General features: G+C 40.6%; 1 protein-coding gene across 6 annotated transcripts in view; it reads left to right on the top strand.

The window, feature by feature from the left end:
• The window catches only part of AFF3 (AF4/FMR2 family member 3), a 618932-nt gene that overhangs the window by 131925 nt on the left and 463366 nt on the right, over nt 1–23641 (top strand). For 4 of the 6 annotated variants that reach the window (XM_032255272.1, XM_032255273.1, XM_032255270.1 and 1 more), the window contains exons 3-6: nt 4718–4792; nt 7047–7167; nt 8809–9121; nt 9251–9636. In XM_032255272.1, the coding sequence (XP_032111163.1) occupies nt 4718–4792; nt 7047–7167; nt 8809–9121; nt 9251–9636 (895 nt within the window). The remainder of the gene's footprint in view (nt 1–4717; nt 4793–7046; nt 7168–8808; nt 9122–9250; nt 9637–23641) is intronic. The other 2 variants (XM_032255274.1, XM_032255275.1) reach the window with 1 other exon arrangement.

Genomic DNA, 23641 nt, shown 5'->3' with positions numbered 1-23641 from the left:
CACTACTACTGTCTCCATTGCTACCACCACCACCACCGCCACAACCAAGACCACCACTGCCCCCACCACCACCACCATAACCATTATCACCATTACCACCACCACCACCACCACCACTACCACTACTGCTGCCACTATCACCACCACCACCACTATCACCACCATTACACCTATAGCACCACAACCACAACAATTCAGGGCTTCAAAAGACTCCAGTTGGGAGATTCTTGCCTTTTTACCACATTCTACCTCCAGCCTTACCTTCTCTCTGTCTGAGCTGCCTCTGTCCCATGCTCTCTCTCTGACTATCTTTATGCCTTTCAGTCCACCAGCTATGTCTATAGATTAAGAAGGGAATTTGCAAGTACACTTCAGCAACCTTGCTTTAATTTAAGAAACAATTTCTGATTTTTATCATTTGCTTTATAAATAATAAGAGATGTTAATTAGTTTGACTCATTAAATTTAAAACAATTGTTATAATTTGGAGTGTTAGATTAAGTTTCTTTAATTATACATAGTTGCTTATGCTGCTGCTCTGGAAAGCAGGAGAGTTTCTGGGGAATGTTCTTCTCTCCTTCTTCCTGCTCACCCTCACGGCTCCAAGTCCATGCCTACGGAGCATGTTAGCGTGTTGTCCCAGGTCTCACAGTATCTGAAAAGATCGTCTTCTCTGTAGGCAGGCTGCTTAGGGCCAGCCTGATGCAAACTGTAAAAAGGGAAAGAGTATTACTCTGTTTCCTCTGCATCCACCCTTCATGCATTTGCTCCAAACAAAATCTGCTCTTAGGAAGGGATCAGAGGAACCTATTTAAAGTGAGGTAGCCATGACAGGTGAGCAGTGGTTAAACCACATAAATGAAACTTTTAATGGGGAGTTCCACTTTGTTAAAGCCATAAGGTCGTATGGAGAGGGTAAAGTAACCTCTGAATACTCCCAAAGGCCACGTACTAGTAATCCTTCCATTTTGTACCTCTAATCCTGTCTTCCTTTCCCTCTCCTTAACCTGCCCTTTTCTTAAGACCCAACTGAAAGCTGGTCTCCTGCAGGAAACCATTCTGAAGACCCAGCTGAAAGCTGGTCTCCTGCAGGAAACCATGTGGGTTCCCCGTGTACCTCTGCCAGTGCCCTGACCACAGCCTGCTCTCATTGTTTGCTTGTGAATGGGTCCCCTTTTCCCTTCCCCCCATTCTCCTTGCCCTGAGACTGCCGTCTTCTCATCAGCAGGTTGGCTCAATCACGGCCCTGTCTCCCCAGCATATGACACAGTGGCATTCAGAAAATGCTTTTGAGTGAAAGTGAATTGTATTTTTGCTGTTTGAAAAGGACAGTATTTTAAAACATGGAAAACATGATAACTTTTTCCAAAAGATAGGTGAGAGGTGGTTCATTCTCTTCTCCTTGAATCACTTATTTCTTAGACCCCCACAACCGAGGAGACATATCAGTAGTTTGGATAATGTGTAAAAAATAAGAATAAAACATTTTGATGATTCTAGTCAGGGGATGCAATTGGCTTCATATAGCCTTGCCTAAAAGTCTTCTCCATGGGAAATGCAGTTTGTTTGGAGTGAGCACTCAGATTTCATCAGGCTACGTGTGGATGAATGCAGTGGGGAGGAGGTGGTCCCCTGGCTGGCTGGGTCTGCTGAAATCAACCTGTGGCTCGGCTAGAGGGCCAGCAGTCCTGCCTCTGGCACCTTTCTCACCAGTGGGCAGCCTAGAGAAAGATTGGAGCAGGCTGATGAATGGGTAGCATTTGATAAAAATAGTGACGTCGTTAACCCTCGCTGGGCAACTTTAGAATCTATCACTTTTATTTTTTTATTTACTCCTCTATCTTCCATTCCACAATTCTAGGTTACATGGGTCTGCTTTGTGTGTGTGCTGTGGAAAGAGACTGATTTCTGTCTTTTGTCAGTAGGGGCTGTAAAACGTTATAACAGCTGAGACTTTATTCCAGAATTCTTCTATAGTTCTCTGTGTCTGAATGGGAAATACCTTGCCTTATTTCATTTATTCCTGTTTTGCCTCTGTGGGACTCATGTTCACTACTTCTCACTGCTGGGCTTGTAGACATCTGGGTTTAGGAGGTGTGGCCATTTCTTGGCTCGAGGGTAGCTCCTGTTCTCTGGGCAGAACTGAATAAGATGCTTTGGACATTGCTGTTCCTTCTACACCATGTCTCTTTATGACATTGTTTTGATGATCAAACTCTTATCCTAACTTTCTTGATCTTTAAAAAAGTTAACCTAGTCATAATATTCACCATCACTGTCTTTCTCCAAGGGGCATTGTAAGGATAATTAAGGGACATATAGGTGAAATGTTTTAAGCTCAGTGGAAGAGAGAAGCCATGAGGCTCATAAATGTTACTGTTATTTAGCTTCTTGCTATTACCATATGATCAAGAACAGATTAATTTTGGAAATGATGACAGTTTCATGTTTAGACATCTATTTCTACTTAACCACCATAATTGGACTTGACTTGAGCTCTACAGGATACCTCAGTTTATAGATTTAAAACAAGTGAGAAATGATCAAAAATGTTTTTACTACATTTTTCATTTGCTATTCTTTAAAAAAAAATCTAAAAATAGTCCCTTTAAAAGGAGTTGATTAAAAAGGTGCATTTTGTGGGAATGTTATGCATTTGCAACAAATAATAAGTAATATTGAAGCAGTTGGCTACCTTCACTTTCATGCAAAATAAATAAATACATTTGGTGACATGCATTTGAGAAATGGGGTTTTTCTAATTTTCATGGAATAGGAACAACTTTAAAGATGATAGAAGTTTTTATCATCTGCTAGTGACAAAGAAACATAACTGATAATGTGTGACACTTTTTGAGTTTAACGTATATGTTGGCATGCCGGGAACCGGAATTCTCTTAGACCTAAGTCAGCCATCCCAGGGGAAGCTGACCTGACTTTCAGCTTGTCAGGGGTAAGCTTTCTTTGCTTTTAAAGCATGGTCTTCACATTGCTCAAATGGCAGAGGGACAAAGAGGGCTAAGCTTTCATAACAAGAGATGAAGAGAAAGGTACTCTGCAGGCTGGTGAGCACCTGCACGATTTTCACTTGTAATTAGTGGAATGGGGGCTCACTGTCGAGAAGATACTGTCTTTATGAGTCAAAACATTTAGTGTTGGTGGAAAGGTGAGAGTTCAGACACTTAGGGAGATACAGGGGGTAGGAAGCCCAGCCTTTCTCTTACAGTGACATCTGCTTTAAGCAAATGACATTTTAGCTCCCTAGCCATGAAATGACATGTGGTGGGGGGCTTGGGGCTCTAGTTAAAGAGAAGTAACGGGTTGGTTAGTTTTAAGAATTAGCTCAGTGGAGGCTACAGAGCTCCCCACCAAGGAAGGAGGAGAGAAACCGAAGGGAAGTCTTTGCCTTTCTTTTTGAGTTTCCTTTCCTCTCCATTGAAGAAGTAGGAATGTTGCCATTTTGGGTCATTCTGGCTTCATCTTATGGTGTGGAAGCATGGCACAACCATTATGGCGGGCCCCTAAAAAGATGGCTAGTGGATTTCTATTAGTAGATTATGACTGAGTGGTCCTCAGGGTGTTCACTCCTTCTTAGTATTAGGAGCTGTAGGCTGATTATGCCGGCAGAACCTCATTAGTGGCTTTGTTGTTGTTGTTGTTGTTGTTGTTGTTGAGACAGAGTCTCACTCTGTAGCCCAGGCTGGAGGTCAGCGGCGCGATCTCAGCTCACTGCAACCTCCACCTCCTGGGTCCCAGTTTAAGCAGTTCCCCTGCCTCAGCCTCCCAAGTAGCTGGGATTACAGGCATGTGCCATCATTCCCAGCTAATTTTGTATTTTTAGTAGAGACAGGGTTTCACCATGTTGGCCAGGCTGGTCTTGAACTCCTGACCTCATGATCTGCCTGCCTTGGCCTCCCAAAGTGCTTATCTTGCAATCTGGATGGTTTAGAAAGCATCTTGGAGTGCTTTGTGGTATCTTTCAGCTTAAAGGGGTTGGGGGACGAGGCAAATTTAGTTAAAGAGGAGCAGCTTTCCTCTAATCGCTGACTTCTTTTTTTTTTTTTTTTTTTTGAGATGGAGTTTCGCTCTTGTTACCCAGGCTGGAGTGCAATGGCGCGATCTCGGCTCACCGCAACCTCCGCCTCCTGGGTTCAGGCAATTCTCCTGCCTCAGCCTCCTGAGTCGCTGGGATTACAGGCACGCACCACCATGCCCAGCTAATTTTTTTTATTTTTAGTAGAGACAGGGTTTCACCATGTTGACCAGGATGGTCTCGATCTCTTGACCTCGTGATCCACCCGCCTCGGCCTCCCAAAGTGCTGGGATTACAGGCGTGAGCCACCGCGCCCGGCCCATCGCTGACTTCTTTAGAGTAGGACATGACTCATAACTAATTTCCAGACCCTGAAAATGTATTGGGTCTGATATCTGCCTAATTGATTTTTGTCTTTTATCCTATTGCCTTTGCCTTAAACATTTAAGCCACACTGAAAAATAAGTGGAGTTTATGAATCTGTTTTCATGGCTTCACCTACCGTTGTCCCTTCCTTTGTTCAGTATGCCTCCTCCTTAGAGGTTCATTCTGACCCTCTAAGATTCTGGACCCTTTCCCCTTGGCCTCTGGAAAAAATGCTGACAAACGAATGTACACTAAGATACTCACGGCTAATCAGGTTTAAAGTGTTTCTCCTTCTTGAGGTGTTTATATTTCTTGCAGGGGTGAAGACATCTTAAACCAGAGGAATGACTCTCTAGTTGTGGAATTTCAGTCATCAGCCAGCAGATGCAGGAGGTATTATTTTGGGCACGGGGGCCTTCTGAGAAGCCCAGAAATCATTCCCAATGACCACCTGCCTGCCCCATCTTACATAAGGCTACTTTGTGCATCACACCTGTCTTGTGTGTCTGGTCGGGTTAACCTGACTGAGGGCAGCAAGCGTGTGTGTGGGAGCCCCTGTATGTATGGGAAGAGGAAGGGTTATGATGCATGCTGTGCAAGCTTTTTGTTTTTTAACTGCACATGTCAATGTTGTTTCGAAAACTAGGAGTTCATAAGGAAACTAGAATTCTCCTGTTGATTAAAGACTACTTCATATCCATCCACAGGGTGGGTCATGTGTCCTCAGAGCAGTCTCCATTTGAAATCCATGAAAGACCGGATTTCATATTACAAATGCCCACAAGCAGGGCAAGACCATCATACCCTCTGCTGGGAACTAGAAGTCTGGTTCTGTGAATAAGAGTGTCATTCCCATCTCCTGCCTTCTTTGAGCTGGTCACTGTCACCACAGCCACCCTGGAGAGTTCTTAGTGAACAGTGATTATGATGTCGGAGCTATGAGCCTCTCAGTTGGTAGAAGATTCCAGAGGCTGCAGTCCCCGTTATATAAAGGTCACTGATTGGACTCCCAAATCTAATAACTGTGGGTAATATACTAAGGATGAATTAAAATGCTAATAGGCTCCATGTTCTGGATATCTTTACATTTCCTAATCTTAAATTTAAATTAAATGCCTTAGGTGCTGCAACAGCCTTGCCAGAAGCATGTTTAGCATTGCATCATCCCTTAGACAGCAAATTCAAAGTGCATCCCAGCCACACAGGCAGAGCTAGGATAAACAATATTTATTTTAAAATGATTTGTGTGTCCCCTACAGCTCTATGATATAAATACTCTCTCTTTTACTAAATATAGTTATTTAGCTTTTTAAAAAATCACAATTTTTATAAGTTCCTTTGAACCCACAGATCCTTTTATTATTAACAATATTTTATTAGCAATACATTGGATTTTGTGCCACCTAAAGCTACTCCAAAGCCATTTTCTGGAATACTTTCACGTTTAAGCCTTGTAACAATGCCATGAAACACCCCTGCTTTATAATGAAGTCACTAGGGCGTAGAGAGACCGAATGGCTTTTCCATCCCCTTGTCGCTGATTTGGGGAGAACCACATTTTGTAGGTGGGTGTCCTGGCTCCCGGCTTAGCATCTGCCCACTAGACCAAGTGGAAGCTGGAAGTACAGTGATGGCCAAGTCACTGCACCCACCTGCTTCTGCTGGGAAATGAAGACAGAGCTCATCTTGAGGGATCTGTGAGCACTTTCTGATTGGTAGTGTTGGTTCTGTTGTCTACATGGAGGCCAGATTTCTTTATCCAGGGAGTCAGAAAAACAAGTACATTTCCTTCCTTCAGTAAACAGGTCACTTCCTCATCACTAGTTGAATTAGCCCCTTTGTTTTCTCCTTATTAGGGGGAAGGAACACTTTATTTCTTTCTCATTTTTTCCAGTTGTCTGGTGCCTGGCCACTTCGTAATTGTATTTTGAGAGAATAGATATTAATTTTCTTCAACAAAAGGCTGAGTTCCTTGATGACACAACATAATTCAATTTCCGTTCTCTCCCCTCATTGCCTGCACCCCTTCCTCCTGGCACATTTTTCATAGTTAGGAGGAGTGATAGTGTCAAATATATCAGAAGGAAGAATTGATTCAGTAGTCGTTTGACGACTTGACTGATTAACAGAGATCAGAAGAAGGCTCATAACTGTGAAAACCACTGCAGCATGGAGTTTTAACAGCTCTTTAGGGAGCTAGGTAATGAAAGAATCACTATAGAAACATAGCCATGCAAAAAAAAAAAAAAAAAAAAAAAGCAGGAGCATTCCCATATAACACTCAGAGTCTTTGTCATAGAGGAAGTATGCTCATAATTTCTATTTACACATCACTGTAATTACCGTATGCCTTAAGATTACTTTCAGTCTTCTCCTGTCAAAGTTGCTTAGATAGTTCCTCTTTTACATACCAGGAAAAGAAACCTAGTACTGGTTGGAACTGGTCCTAAGGATTCTTTTTCCCCCAAAGAATGTAATTGTCAGACACCCCAGCACACTGCCTGATTACGCTGGCTTCAGTCTCATCCATGTTCTTGTCATCATCATTTGTCCATGAACCAGACTTCTGCACTCACATGAGTGTTACATTGGGCTTTAGAGTTTAATTTGTGCCTGTGGTTGTTCTGTCTTCTTTCTCCTGATGCAGTGTCTATGAACCAGATAGAAATGCATTACGGAGAAAAGAACGAGAAAGAAGAAATCAAGAAACTCAACAGGATGATGCCACGTTTAATTCTAGTTACTCTCTCTTCAGCGAGCCCTACAAGGTAGATGGTTTTCAGTTATTCATTTCCACCTCTCACTTGTTTCTCTCACTCCCTGTGATGGTGGCCTCGACTAAAAGAATTGACCAACCAAACTTCACTGAATCTTCTGTCTGTTCAGCCCAGGGAAGACAGCTCAGCTGCTAAGTACAGGGTCTTCCCCCAGAAATCGAAGTGTCTGGTTCACATGTCTTTACTGGCTACTCCTTCAGTAACTTGAAACTTTTGTTTATTATTGAGATCTGCTTGCTGTGATTTTTGTTAATAATACAGACTTTATCTCTGTGTTGACATATCAAGGTCAATCCCATTTGTTACGTTTTCTTAGATTGTAGGAAACAAATGCTATTAGAAGGGGCTTGGGGACCGGGCACGGTGGCTCATGCCTGTAATCCCAGCACTTTGGGAGGCTGAGGCAGGCAGTTAACAAGGTCAGAAGATGGAGATCAGCCTGGCCAACATGTCTCTACTAAAAAAATACAAAAATTAGCTGGGTGTGGTGGCAGGCACCTGTAATCTCAGCTACTTGGGAGGCTGAGGCAGGAGAATCACTTGAATCTGGGAGGTGAAGGCTGCAGTGAGCCAAGATCACATCATTGCCCTCCAGCCTGGCGACAGAGTGAGACTCCATCTCAAAAAAAAAAAAAAAAAAAAAAAAAAAAAGGCAACAGAAACAAGAAGAGGGTTGGGTTACATATTTTTCATGTGTGGATCATGCTAGGATTAGAGTACCTGTTAGGGCTAATGAGAAAGAAATTCTCAGATTATTTCTCATTTTTACCAAAGACCAGAAACATAACCTCTCTTCCAAAGTGAAATGTCCCAGATTTCACAAATATCTTAGGCTGCATGGAGCTCTGGGTCATTCAGGCTTCCTGCACATTTAGCCCCATGTTCCTTTAAGCTTCACATTGACATCTCTTGCCTGTCATTCTGGATTTCTGGCAAGAATGATATTTAGACCAATCCTGAGCCAAATCTGAATTTTCAAGTAAAGTTTCTAGTGGGACTACAAATACAAGACAGTCCAATCATAGAAAGACTTAATGCAGATCATTTTTTAAAGTTGTGATAATTAATTTTCCTGATTTCCAGGCAATCTGTTTTAGCTGCAACACACACCATACCAAGGATAGATCCTTATTTTTTTGGAGACTGAGTCTCCTGTTGCCCAGGCTGGAGTGCAGTGGCATGATCTTGGCTCACTGCAACCTCTACCACCCAGGTTCAAATGATTGTCTGGCCTTAGCCTCCCGAATAGCTGGAACTACAGGCACCCACCACCACACCTGGCTAATTTTTGTGCTTTTAGTAGAGACAGGGTTTCACCTTGTTGGTCAGGCTGGTTTCAAACTCCTGACCTCATGTGGTCCACCTGCCTCGGCCTCCCAAAGTGCTGGAATTATAGGTGTGAGCCACCACGCCTGGCTGGATAGATCCCTTTTCATGCACGCCAAGGCCATTACAGGCTTGCTGTTCTGATGCCATTCCAAGTGCTGACAGACATCTTCAGAAACGATAAAAGATTTTGATTTTCTCTCTCAGATCTCCTTCCACATGTGGCACCTCTGGGTCTGTGATGGATAAGGGCACTTGTCCGTTGTTGTCGCTAACAATAGTGTGGATGTGTTTTTCTTTCTCCAGACTAACAAGGGGGATGAACTCTCCAACCGGATCCAGAACACTTTAGGCAATTATGATGAAATGAAAGATTTTTTAACTGATAGATCCAATCAGAGTCATCTTGTTGGCGTTCCCAAACCTGGGGTTCCTCAGACTCCTGTGAACAAGATCGATGAACATTTTGTTGCAGACTCAAGAGCCCAGACCCAGCCCTCATCTATCTGTAGCACTACAACTTCCACACCAGCAGCTGTCCCCGTGCAGCAGAGTAAGAGAGGCACCATGGGCTGGCAGAAGGCTGGGCATCCGCCCTCAGATGGCCAACAGAGAGCAAGTAAGCATGGCCACAGGTTGCTTGATTTGCACAAATCTGCTAAAACCCAGAGAACCATAACAAAAAAAGAATATCCCCATGTATCAAGCCCCTCATCCTCATCGTCCTCTTCTTCTTCTTCCAACTCAGCACAACAGGGCTCTCTCAGGACCTTGCTTGGAGATGGTGTTGGCAGACAGCAGCCGCGGGCCAAACAAGTGTGCAATGTAGAGGTGGGCCTTCAGACCCAGGAGAGGCCACCTGCCATGGCAGCCAAGCACAGCAACAGTGGACACTGTGTTCAGAACTTTCCTCCATCCCTAGCTTCAAAACCCAGCCTGGTCCAGCAGAAACCGACTGCGTATGTGCGGCCGATGGATGGCCAAGATCAGGCCCCTGATGAGTCTCCTAAGCTGAAGTCATCTTCGGAAACCAGTGTGCACTGCACATCATACAGGGGAGTTCCTGCCAGCAAGCCAGAGCCGGCCAGAGCCAAGGCCAAGCTCTCCAAGTTCAGCATCCCCAAGCAGGGAGAGGTGAGTCTTTCTCAGCACCACGTACGTGCAACTGCGTAGTTACAAGTGATGACCCTTGTGATTCAGTTTCCACTTTTTTTTTTTTTTTTTTTTCCAGTGATATGGTTGGCTTTATGTGGTAGGATTTGTAGCAATCACTCAAAGGGGAGGCAGATTTAAATAATGATTTCTTAAAATCTCAAATTTAATGTAACTGGAATTTTTAAAGTTTCGGTAAATGCAGTCATGTGTATGTATTAGTTAGGAAAGGAATATCCCCCTCAGTATAGTTCAAGGATTTTCTTCTGAACAGCTGGTATCCACTGAGGTATAAATAAAATTAAGAAATGAGTAAATAAGTGATTAAGAAATAAGAAAAGCACTTAAAGCCTATAATTTTAGTATCTAAATGGGTAAATTTTTATGTAAAAGAGTTCTAAAACTCTTTTAACATTTTTGTGTTTTGAAATATTTTAACACCAATTTTACCAAGTAAACCTCATAATAGTTTTAAAATTAATTGTTTTAATTATTCAACGTTGAATATGGTGAATTGTTCACATGGTTTGGAAATCCTGTTACATGGTTTGTAAATTCTGTCCTGTCTCAGACTATATTCCAAATTGATGATTGTGAAGAGTACATAAGAAAAAAATATCATCATGTGTGTATATTTTTTGCTGTGATATGTTATACTAACTAAAATGTAAGTTCTAGAACATAATACTTAGGAACTGTTCAGTTTTTTTCTCTTTTTAACATATTCTTTAAAGACAGAGTAACAGTGTGGCCAGAATATATTTGTATCTTAATTTGATTTAATAACCAAATGAAATCAATGATTTGATAGATGTTGTTGCATTTCTGACACGGCTGAGCTTAAACATTTCTGAACTATCAGTCTCAGACATCACCATGGACTGATAGGGAGATCAACACATCACCTTTAGAGAAGACCTCTTTTTTAATCTGTGAGATGTTTACACTGGTTTTGTAGAGAAAATTAAGTGACGTGTATACCAATAACTTTTTTTTTGATTACACATTTATGATAGATTCTAGAAAGTGTTCACTAGGAATTAATGGAAGCAAAGTGTAATTTCTATAGGCATTTATATTTTTAAGTTTGTAGGAAACACACATAAATACCACCTTACAAAACTGAATTCGTCAGGCTGTTTGATTCATCATCATCAAATGACTGGTAGTGGCAAATAAATCCTGGCTGATCCTTGAGCAGTGGCGACTGACTTTTACAACCACCAGGAATCCCTTCATTATTTCAATCTCAATTGACTTCTTGTTAAAATGGTCTTTATCTACCAAAGAAACTTCTGATTTATTAGGTAATAATTTACTTGTTTGTTTATTTTGGAATTCAGTGAGTTCATAAAACTCTAGTTAAAACAAAAAAGATGAATTTTTGATTGCCAGTAAAGCCTTAAGCAGATAACTGTGCAGTTTTTATGAGGCTTTTGGGTATGTCATTAATAACCTGGACACTTTCAGGATGCTCTTTGAGGATTCAGATTGGAAAGAACATGCTGTGTGTGGTGTTCGGTTAGCAGAGAGAGAGGGGGATACCTTAGACAGAGGCTCATGCTGAGAGAAATCAAGAGTTTTTCTATGGGAAGTGTTCCATTTCCTCTATATGTAGTGACATTGAACTAGTGAGCCTGCCCTCTTCCTCACATTTTGTCCTGAATATTTTAAAAAGGGCAATCATGCTTTGATAGAGAAGAGATAAGAAGTGGTATTTGTAGAACAAAGTTAAAAATTGTTTTTGTTTTTTTTTTTTTGGTGAAGGGGGTGCAATCTTTATTTTAGTAAAAAGCACATTAGAAAAATATTGTAATTTGAATCTTATAACACTTGTCTGTTTAATCAACCTACTCCCACAATAAAAATATGACTATTTCACAGTTAGCAGCCAAGTAGTAAGTGACTTCTCCTACCCTTCAAACTCAGGTTTTTGTTGACAGTATTCCAAGAGAATATTAAGAAATACTCTTTTGCAGGTACTTTGTTCAATGTATAGAGGCTATTCCGATAAAATGCACAATCAAGCGAGGTGGCTCATGCCTGTAATCCCAGCACTTTGGGATTGCTTGAGGCCAGAGTTCAAGACCAGCCTGGGCAACATAGCGAGACCCCATCTATATAAAAGATAAATAAATAAATAAGATTCACAATAATAACATAGAAGCTGAAGAATTTTATCAACCCAATTTTACTTTTGAGGGAATAAATATTTTTGTTTTTTGAAAGAGATAAAACAATTTAAAGGGACAATTTCAAAAATATCCATGCCAGTGTTTTTAAAAATAAAGATACTGCTGGTGTGAAAATGTCCTCTTAATAGTACAGATATTAATATCCAGTAAGGTAGAGAAGGTGTTTACTAGGGAAATTTCCAAAGAAAATGACCCAAAGGTCATTACTTGACTATGGTTTTTCAGGATATTAGCTACAGAGCAAGACGTATCACAGTGTAAAAATTTGGGGGCTGGAAAGGTTAGATAAAAATGACATAAAAAACAAGGAGGGCCATGCAAAAATAGCTGTTTGGCATTGTATAGGTATATTCCTCATAACAAAATCAGATCCATGACCAGGTGCAATGCGATGAGAGAATTTTTTTTTTTTTAAATGTAAGATGTAATCTCTGCCTTGAGGAAATTTACATTAACTGAATAAATTAGACTGCAGCACATACCTTTTAATTTGCAGTTTCTTTCATTTACAGTCCAAATTAAATTTAGAATTGGCCTTTTAGCCCTAGGAAAATTCCCTCACCTTCATCACCCTTATAGTAGAAAAACAATTCTGTATTATTTTTGAAAATTGGGATTTCGAATTTCTTTTCCTGGTTTTACACTTCATAAACCCTTCGTTCTTTCCCTTACAACATCTGCACCCTATCTGCTGCTATGGCAAATTATTTGCAATAATTCCTGAGTCTTCAATAATAGGTAATTAGTGCAGAAAACTCCAGTGCAATTTGATGTGGAAGTTAAAGACCTCAAGAGAATTCCATAACTCATACACCTGCCTCTTGGCTGGCTTTTCCCCACTCAGTTTTGTTTAATGAAAAACATATTTTTGTTGTTATAGCTGAGTCTTTTATTCTGAACACCACCTCTCATTAAGTGAGTCTCCCTGGGAGTGCCCCTTGGAAAGGTGTCTACGGTTAGGTGAGAGACCAGGAAGGAATGAATGGCCAAAGCATGCCCTCTAGAATGTTCTAGGGCACGGCACACTGAATTTTATTTCCAATTGAAGCGAATTATTTTTTGTTTCTCTCTCTGTCTCTCTCTCTCTCTCTCTCTCTCTCTCTCTCTCTCTCTCACACACACACACACACACACACACACACACACACACACACACTAATATTTTGTGCTCAGCATGTAATTCCAGATCCAAACATTGGGGAGCGTTAACCTAGAGAAGCAGATACAGTATTGTGGGACCTCAAATTTGCATAGTTTTGTGGATCTTCTTTAGGAATAAAGGAATAGAAAAGATCTCACCTTGCAGTTATTTCAAAAACATGTAACAGTGTTAACATAGTGCCTCTCGCCCCCCCTCCTACTCCCAGGGCCTTAGAGACCCTGAAGCTTAAGCATCATTAACTTCATAGTGTATCTGTCTTTGGCTCATGTAATATTATAAAATCATTACTAAGATGGTCATTTTAGATTTGAAAGAAGTTATATTAGCCTCAAACTTGGTAGAATTTAAAAATACATATCTATATGTTAGGTGATGGAGGCAAGGCACAAAATAGGACAGTGCTGTGAAAAACCTTACCTGCAGAGCCATTGAGACGACACAGGAGTGTCTTGGGCCTTGCAGTCAGTAGTTTGACAAGTTACAGCCTCAGCATTATATTCCAAAACCTGCATATTTGAGTTTTCTGTTTGTGATTTAATAAGTAGTGATAGTTTGAAACTGCTGTTGTAGAGGGCTCCAGGGCTGGGAACAGAATTCATTTGACAAACCAGGGGAGCAAAGGAAGCCAGGAACTGGTGCCCATAGCTTAGTCAGTGGTAAGGAAAGAGACACCTGAATTTGAATATCAATCAGTAGACTCTGGTATCCTAGGAGTTTTTGTAGCAGTTGATAATTCATCTACAAGAACACAGAAACTGTTTATGGTTGATCAGAATTTTATTTGTTAAAATAAGTAATTAAATAGTCTAAGATGTATTGATTAATCACAGCATTTTCATGAAGGACATTTTAAAATTGCCGTTTATGCCATGAAAAAGAATAGAAAGATGAGGCACTGTGATTCCACAAAATAGATTCCTAGAAAAGCAATTAACTGATTTTTTTCTAAAGTTCACAGAAGATAAATGATGTAGGCTTCCTATTTCCTGTCACTCTTGGTTACCTTTGTATGAAAATGGATTTCTTCCAAATTCAAGTCGGCACCAGCCTGTCGGGCAAAAAAGGCATCTGTAAAGCAATGTGTACATTACATATTCATGCCAGTCGAAATTTCTTAATTACATAGAGATGTATAATGTTTTCAAATAGAAGTACGCTATCTGATTGCTCCTGGAAGAAATGAGGTTGCATGGCAAGCTTGAAGCCTCAGTTTCCCCACCTGTCATGGTGTCTTTCCCATTACCCTCGCTCACCTGTGGCAGTTGGAGCCCACATCCCACAGGACAGCGTGGCATAGCAACAGCATGGGTGGTTACGCTCTGTACTTCCTCCTCTCCGCTCGATGGGCAGCCTCTATCCTCTTAGAGCGTGGAGTGTCTGTACTGCGTATACTTGGAAGAGTGGAGACCTTAATCTCAGATGCTGGAGGGAAGCAGTTGGTTTCACAGTTTAGATAGGTTGTTCTGAAGGTTGTAATGAAGACTGGCAAGTGGAAATATTTCCACATCTTTCAGTTCTTTTATGTTCAGCCAATGGGGACTTAAAAGGTAAGGCACTTGGGCCGGGTGCAGTGGCAGCACTTTGGGAGGCCAAGGCGGGTGGATCATGAGGTCAGGAGTTCGAACCAAGCCTGGGCGGCATGGTGAAACCCCCATCTCTACTAAAAATACAAAAATTAGCCAGACTTGGTGGTGTGTACTTGTAGTTCCAGCTACTCGGGAGGCTAAGGCCGGAGAATTGCTTAAACATAGGAGGAAGAGGTTGTGGTGAGCTAAGATTGCAGCACTGCACTCCAGCCTAGATGACAGAGTGAGACTGTATCAAAAAAAAAAAAAAAAAGGCACTTAACATGAAATGACTTTAGTTTCCATAGTCTTGTGATGAGAAATTTGAAGAAGGTGCATTAAAGTGTATCCAGTTGTGCGAAGATGCTAAAGTCCTTTTCCTTTCTCTTTCCTCTCTGGGCTTCTTCAGATTTTTATCATTAAGTCAAGTTTTCTAGCCTTAAGGATGGGAAACTACCACTGACTAGGAGGAATGGAGGGCGGGACCTGGAGGGAGGTTATTAGCAAGCCTGCTTTGTTTTCCATGTTTTCTCGGCTCTCGTAAAGCTTCCTCCCTCAGAACAGATTACAGGGCTGCTTTCCCTTCAGCTATGGCCTCCTGGGCTTGAGCTCCACACCTGGGGCTGCTCAAGAGCTCTGTGGGCCTCTGTGTTTGGGGTCATTTGAAAGTGACGTGTGATCCCGCATTTCTCCCACCCAGAAAGGAGGTGTCACTCTCCAGTTTTGTGAGAAAAGCCTCTTCTTGTGTATTTCATCCTTTCTTTGGTCAGAAATCTTGTGTAGTCTTTCAGATATACAGGAAAGAGGTAGAATGTCGTGGAATGAGTGGAGCCGTGGAGACCAGCAAGAACTGGGCCTGCCACCTGTCAGCCATGTGATGGGGAGCAAGCAGTTTAATTCCTCAGAACCTTGGTTTCCTTGTGTGTGAGTTAGAGAACATGATCATGATACCTGCTTGGCAGAGTTATTGCAGCAGTGGGGAGTGAATGAGACGTATGTAAAGTGCTTAGCACAGTGACAATATAGTAAGCACTTGGTAAATATTGGCTACATTTCTGTTATTTAAACACCTTTGAAACAAAAGCAAACAAAATAGAAAAGTGAGTATTGTTGAGAGTGATTTTATGTTTGTGTGTATGTGTATGTACCAGAGAGAGATGAAATTCTGAAAGTTCCTTTTTGTTTATCTTAGAAATAACTGAAATCTTGAAAACCAAGATTATCCTGGATTAATATCACAAAGCTTGAGTAGTATGATTCTTTTTTATTTGATGCTAGCCCCCCCTGAGATTTTATTTTCAAGTGTGAGATCACCTTTTCTCCCTTTTTTTCTGTGTGTTTATTTTTTTCTGAGCTATTATTATCTGTGGTGGAATCTATCACGAGAGCTTTATTCCCAATTAAATGAAATACAAAATCAAGAAGATTTGAGCTGAGGGCAAGTGTTAAAATGTTCACATAGTAAGCATTTCGAGTGACTTGTTGAGACGGATCTGTGTGAAGCCACAGTGTATTAAATAGTGTGTTTAATTGGGCTAAGCAGTAGAATCATGTATCTCCACATGATTAACCAGCATGAGCAGTACATTTACAGTAGATGAAAATGGAGTCTCCCTGGTGCTCTTTGCAGATCCCATTCCATAGCTACACCTGTGATAAGCACCCATTGACCACACCTGGGCACTCCAGTTCCTTTGTTTTGATCAAAGGTTTGGCTGAGGGACCAACAGATGCCTCCAGAAGTGATACTGACTGGGACCCGTCTCTCTGCTGTAAATGGCCCACTTCTAGAGCGGAGCGAGGAGTGTGGGGGCCTAGAGCTGAAATGTCTGAGTTTCTTCACTCCGTTTGCTGGCCGACGGCCTGGTGCCTCAGTTGCCTCATCTGTGACAGAATCTTAGTAGAACCTCCCGATAGCATTTTTATGACTGTTAGATGAGTTAGTAAGCCCTCAGGAACAACCCACATTCATAATAATTCCTATAGTTATTTATAGTGGTTCTATATGCTTCGCATTTACCTGGTCTTGTGTCCAACCCCAGATGGGTTGACAGCTCTGAATCTAGAAATTGAAGAGAGGTGGATGAATTTCACTAGATTGTAAATTCCACAAAAGCGGGAATTTTTGTTTGGTTTGTTTCATTTTATGGTTCTGCTTGTCTGACACATAGTTTGTCCTCAGTAGACACTTATTGGATGAGTTAATTAATTTAAGGATATGGATGAAAGAAGGTGCTCCCCGCCAATCCTGGGCCTCCCCATGTTGGGGCCTCAGTAATCCCTGCCAGACCTTTATGGGAAGAGAGACGCCAAACACTTCCAACATGTAATTTATAGCTGCTGTTAAAAAGAGAAATGGAAACCATATTTATTGATGTATGTAAACACAGCACATAAAAAATAAACCATAGAGCTAGATGCTGGCCTCAGAAACAAACGCTTACCAGGCAGTGCTCTGAGTGGGACGCTATGTTCTCTGCCTCTTTTTCTGTGTTCTCCTTTGTTTGATTTTCATGAGCAGAAGTCCTTGCCTGGGGGTAGTGTGTGCAGGTGTGCTGTGCGTGTGCTTCCACAGATTGTCATGTTCTCTGGCCACAAGATGATGTGGAAATGAGGAGGGTGATGAGGGGAACGGAGCAGTGCAGGAGAGAGCCCACATTTCCAGCCTGTCTGCCGCATGAACTAGGTTTTAATGTAAGAAAGCCCTAAAATACGCAGAGTTCTTAGAAGCACCCGTTGGCCCCATGGGGTGCTGTTTCCCAGAATGTCTCTCAGCCTTTTTCTCTGCATGCCATTTAGTACTTTACCAATGCTGTTGCTGTCACAATTCCTCATTCAGTTATTCATGGGAATGCATTCTTTCATAATTTAGGCAAACATAAGCTGTGTATATATCCTGAGCTCTGTTTATTTGTTGTCCGACAGACGACCTTCAGGAATAACATCTGTGTCCACATAGGCCTTACCATGTCTTTAATGCACTCTAAATGGTTGACCCTTTATCTGTTTAACAGATAAAGTGGAAAATAGGAAAATGTGTACATTCAGCTATTTCTCTCTATAAGCCCTGACAAAAGGTATAGATCGCCCTCTGCCCATTCCCACCATTCTTGGATGTCTCCCATCAGTGACAGAGGCCTCCTCCATCCTGCCGAGGGATGCTAGACGATCTCTGTGGCATCCCTGTTGAGGCTCATGCTGCTACATAGCAGAAGGGGACTGTGCCCTCCTGGGGTGTCCTTTTCATCTTGGGCAGCTCTGATCCTTACTTATGCTGATGGACAGATCGTCCCTTCTATAACTTACGCTTCTTAGCTTTGCTCATGCCCCTGGGATTTCTTAATTGCTGGCAATTTCATTTTCGTCTATCTTTGATGACTGATTCGTACCTGCTAGGTCTTTACTGTGTCCCTCAGGACAGTGCCTCACATAGGGTCATGCCGCCCTGTACCAGACAGACATGAAAGTCAGAGGAGCCCTCCTGTGTCACCATAGCCTTCCTAAATTGCTGTTAGAATGTTGATTTTTAACCCTTTGACAGTTGATGGTAAGTGGTATGGAGAGAAGAAAAAGCAGAACAGGGGAAAGAGGGCTAGGGATGCCCATGGGGGTGGAGGATGGGAGCTGGCAACAGCATCAAGAGGGTGGCTGGGTCACCTGCACTGAGACAGTGAGATGTGAGCAGAAGGACAGCGAGCCCGGAAGTGGCAAGTTAGCCAGGAAAACATGGTGGGGAGGAGGCGCATCACAGGTGGAGTAGGATGGAGAGCTGGAACGGAGGCCGAGTGGAAATGTGCTTCCTCGCCCAGGATAGCAACAGAACAGCACACTGCAGTGGCATATGCAGGACGGGAAAAGTGGCAGTGAGGCCACGTCTTGCAAGGCCTGCCAAGCCACAGTAAGGACCGTGGCTTTACTATGAGAATCGGGAGCCACTGAAGAGTTTGTAGCAGAGGCATGTCTTGATCTGACGTAGGTATGTAAAGGATTGGTCTGGCTGTTGCACTGAGAATGAGCTGTAATGGGGCAGGGGAGAAGTGAGACATGGCAGGGCGGGTTATTATGCTAATCTAGGGGAGGTGATAGTTGCTGGGACCATGGGGACAGCAAACATGGTAAGGTTGGATTCTCTGTATATTTTGAAGGAGAGCCAGTAAGATTTGCTGATGGCTTGGATGACAGACAGAGGAACTAAGGACAGATATTTTATCTGAGCAAATTAAAGGAAGAAGTCACTATCAACTGAGATGAGAAAAACTATGTGTGAAGCAAGTTTTGGGGGCAAGAGTTTACTTGCTCACTTGGGCTTACTGAGTTTGAGTTGTCTCTTAGACATTCAAATGGAGGTGATAAGCAGAAACACGCATGGAACCCACAAGTCTGGAGTTTGGAGAAGGAAATCTATATCTGGGCTGGAGGTGTAGATTTGGGAGTTGTGAGAATACACGTGGCATCTAACACCTTGAGACAGGATATGATAACCCAGGGAGTGAGGGCTGGTGACCAGAGGTGAGCTGTGGTGTATTCCTACCGAAAGGGTCAGTCTGATGAGAAGGAATGAGCAAAAAAGACAGAGAAGGGATCAGTAGGTAGGAAGCAAACAGAGTATGGCATCTGGAAGCCATGAGGAAAGGAGGTCGCAAGAAGGGAAGGGAGTTATTACACAGTGTCACCTCCTCTGTGTTAGGCTTAGTAACCTGGAGGTCAGCATTTTCATTGATGAGAGTTTCTGGGGCCAGTGTCTGTTTGGGTTTGAGAGAGAAACAAGAGGAGTTAGAGACATTACATACAGTCTTTCTGGAAGTTTTGCTGCAAAGGACAGCAAAGATTTTGAAAATAATAAGTCTTCATTATAAAAATTTGGATAACTTTAAGAACATAAAGAAAAATCACCTGTGGTTCTGTAATCTGGAAATAATCACATTTAATGTTTTGGTTAAAGACTAGATCTTTCCGGTCTTTTTTCTGTACTTTATTTTTCTTATTAAATTGGTATTAAAGCTATCATTATTTGGTTATTATCTAATTTATTTTCCTTACTTATTGTAACCACTTTCTCATATCGTTATACAGTTTTTGGCAACATTCAGTGTGTGGTCTTTAGTGGTTTAGCATCTCATTTATTTGGACACCTTCAATGATTTTATCCTATAATTTCTTGGTATAATCCTTTTGTTAGTCATTTAAACTGTTTTTGTGTTTTTCACTATTACAAATTATTCTGCAATGAGTGGTTAAGTAAATTTTGTGTGTGTGTGTGTGTGTGTGTGTGTGTGTGTGTGATTTGTTCCTAAGATAAATTCTTAGACATTTAATTTATAATTGCAAAATGAGCAAACAATTCTAAAATATAATCCTTTGTGTATTTTTTGTTCAGGTCCTTTACTCATTTTTCTGCTGAAATGTTTATATATATATTTTTCTCACGGAATTAAAAGAGTTGTTTAAATATTAAGAAAATCAATCTTTCCTAATTACATTGAAAGCAGTTTTCACAGTTTGTTGATTAACCTTTGTTCTTAGCAGACAAATTAAATTTTGTATCTCTCTCTCTTCCTTTTTGATCTCTTCCTTTGTTAGTGGTTACAAAGACTGTTACCAAAGATTAGAGTTAAATCTAATGTAGGAAACTATAAAGGAAATAGATGAAAAGTTATCTATCTGGAATTTGTTTTGACATGATAAGGCTTTACTTTTTATTTTTAAAATAGTCAAATCCCAGCATAATTGATTTATTAGTCTCTCCTTTTTAAAATAATTTCAGCAAGAAAAAAATGCTTTCTTTTTATGGAATTATAGCTATAGGTCAGAGTCACCTATGAAGACAATTTTTTGTGAAACTAAAAATCTTGTCAGAACACTCTGTCATTCCTTCAAGACCTAGTGGAAGTCTTACCACTTCCTCTGCCTGCTCCAGCCACCAAAGTACTTCCTTTCTCTCAATTCCTATAGTGTCCACATGTGTTAAATTACCATACATTATTATTTATTTTTCTTTGGTGTCTTCTGATCTCACAGATTTCCTGAGGACAGGCCCCTCTTCATTTGTCTTTGTGGTATTGTCTTCTAGATGAGGTCCTATTAGAGCTGGTACTCCAGATCTAATAATTTTGTCCCTGAGGTCTAGACTTGAGTTTTTGTATCTCAAATATAGGGAGAACCCTACTTTCACTGGTTCGAATGATGTCAGGTAGATCAGTGACAAAAAGAAAAAATAACACTAGAAATGAGGTTCGAGCATAGCATATAATCTGACCCAGGCTTGACCTCCATCCACTTACCAGACCTCTTGCCATTTCCTTAAACTGTCATTTTCTTTCATACCTTTCTATCTTTGCTTATGCCTGGAGTAGTATCCTTTCCTAGTTTCCCACCAGATTATTCCTTCAAGGCTGTTCCTCTTATTGAAAATTGATAATAATCTTTGGAAATTGGTGATTGTTAATATCTTGGGATACCTGCATTCATCTTGATATTTTCCCGTTTAATTTCTAATGGTTTATAATGACAGGTCACATGCTCATATAAATAATTCACATAATGAAGAAAAACGGAGTTTAAAAATCGACTCAAATCCTACCAACCAAGAAAAAAAACTAACAAACATGAATTGAGCTTTATTTCAGATAACATTGTTTCACTTTTTACCTCTCTGTTTCTTTGGTTTCATTGAATTTGGGCCTTTCTTGAGCTTTGATGTCCATTCTTTTAAGATGCCCACTCAGTTTGCTCTTATAGGTCATTTGCTCTATTTGAGTCCCTAAAGAATTATTTGAATTTCTGAACCTTAGCCAAAACATGTCTCAGCATTATGCATTTCCTGAGACATGGAGTATTCTTGTTATCAGTTTGTTCTAGCTCAGGGAATATTTTTAAAAAAAGATTAAGTGTGGTCGGGTGCAGTGGCGCACACCTGTAATCCCAGCACTTTGGGAGGCCAAGATGGGAGGATCACCTGAGGTCAGGAGGTTGAGACCAGCCTGACCTACATGGTAAAACCCCTGTCTCTACTAAAAATACAAAAATTAGCCGGGCATGGTGGCGGGTGCCTGTAATCCCTGCTACTCAGGAGGCTGAGGCAGGAAAATTGCTTGAATCTGGGAGGTGGAGGTTGCAGTGAGCCAAGATAGTGCCATTGCACTCCAGCCTGGGCTGACAACAGGGAAACTCTCTCTCAAAAGAAAAGAAAAGAAAAAGAAAAAGATTAAGTGTTTGTACACATTATTTGCACAAATTGTGTTTGATTTGTCCCTCACTGAAACTCTACTTATGTTTAATCATTTTTGTCTTTCTTTCATATCTATTAGTTTCTCTCTAATTGCTCTGATCTGTATTTTTAGCCACATTCACTGTTACTTTTCTAAGCTTTTCTTGTATTTTGTGTCCATTCTGTTTCTGACTCTCTCTAGTTTTTGTATATTATTTTTAGCTTAAGTTTTTAGTTTTCTAATTTTTAAAATTAGTTCTAACGTGTGGTTATATAGTTTTATTTTTTTAATTATTCCACCAATAACTACTTAAATTACTTTTTTCTGAGAATTTACAAGATTTTAATTATCTCTATTTTTTATTTATAAGATTATTGTCATAAAAGTGTTATTTTTCATGAAAAAGTTAAAAATTAAACTTTTCTTCACTTACACTATTCAATTTTGGTTCTTCCTTTTAAGGGGGCATTTTTCAGTACCAAAGATCTTTAGAAAAGGAAGCATCTTTATTACATTTTAATTAGGGCACGGGGCTGCTTCATGGGGTGGATTCCAAGTAACAGTGGCTTAAATACAAGATAAGAGCTTATTTTTCTATCATGGTTAATCTGAGGCAGTGTGCTGGTTCTGCTCTGTGACATTGGGCTCCCTTTATTCTGTTTCTCTGCCATCAATAGGAATGTTAGTCTTATCCACATGATCCAAGATGGTCCATATTCCCTTCCAGCCATCAGGAAGAGGGAACAGAAAGGGGAGGGCATATCCTGCCCTTAGAGGTGCAGCCTGGAGGAGCAGGAACCACTTTATCTCACACCTGTTAGCCAGAGCGATCACCTGGCTATAGCCTTAGTCTGATACATGAGGTGTTTAAGGTGGGTCACCATGTGTTCAGACATGACTAGATATTGGGGAAAAACGAGCAACCCCTGCCTTACAGTTGTCATTACTTTAGGTCAGTGGTTATTTAAGGATTTATCTGTCTCATAACTCTGAGCCCTTCAAAAGAAGGAATCATTTCCCCCATCCTCGTTTTCTTAACACCTGAGCCCAACCTCTAATAGGTGTTTAGTAGTTATTTGTGGAATTGCTTTTGAGTTAAAGTGACACATTCTCATTTTTTGAATTTCTGAAAGAATGGGGACTATAAACTCAAAGTGTTTTAGAACATTCTAGAAATTTTTGATAAATACAGAAAGGCTCCCTATTATCTTATTCTAATTTGATAATCATGCTCAAAATCAATGATAGCTACAAAGTTTATAAATTTTTTTGAAGTAAGTATAAATAACAGTAATATATGCCCTCCTTACTTGATATGAAAATGTCTTTGGATAATAAGGGGATTCCTATCTAAATTCATGAGTTCTCTTATGACATTTGGGTTAAGCCTGAAATGGATTAATCTTTTTCTGATAAAGTTTCATAAGCTGTGATTTCTCTGGTGACCACATTTAATTAGATATTAAATAAACTGCTTATCTTTATACCAACAGGTTTTATAACTGCATTTTTTTCCTGAGCTGTATTTCAGAGATTAAATAGCTAGCTGAAGTAAAAAATAAAACAAAATTTTAAGTAAACTGTAATTTCCTTAGATTAGAAATTAAAGGATGCCAACTTTTTAAATAAAAAATCAATGATTAAGCTTAAATTTAAAGGACAGAGATAGGGAAGATACTCTAAATGTATACATTCTAGTGAAAATAAATTCACTTTTCCAAGTACTTATTTTTTTAATCCTGGAAATTGGCTGTGCTTCTTGTAAGTGGAAAAGTTCCATTTCATCTGTCAAGACTGAAACATTTTGTGATAAGGTCTTTTGGTGGTTTTTTTTTTTTTTTTTTTTTTTTTTTTTTT

The sequence above is a fragment of the Sapajus apella genome, unplaced genomic scaffold (assembly GCF_009761245.1).
Source record: "Sapajus apella isolate SASKATOON/1434 unplaced genomic scaffold, GSC_monkey_1.0 scaffold89, whole genome shotgun sequence".
Classification (NCBI taxonomy): domain Eukaryota; kingdom Metazoa; phylum Chordata; class Mammalia; order Primates; family Cebidae; genus Sapajus; species Sapajus apella.
Note: the sequence above shows the minus strand (reverse complement) of the source record. Positions and strands in the feature narration are given on the sequence as shown.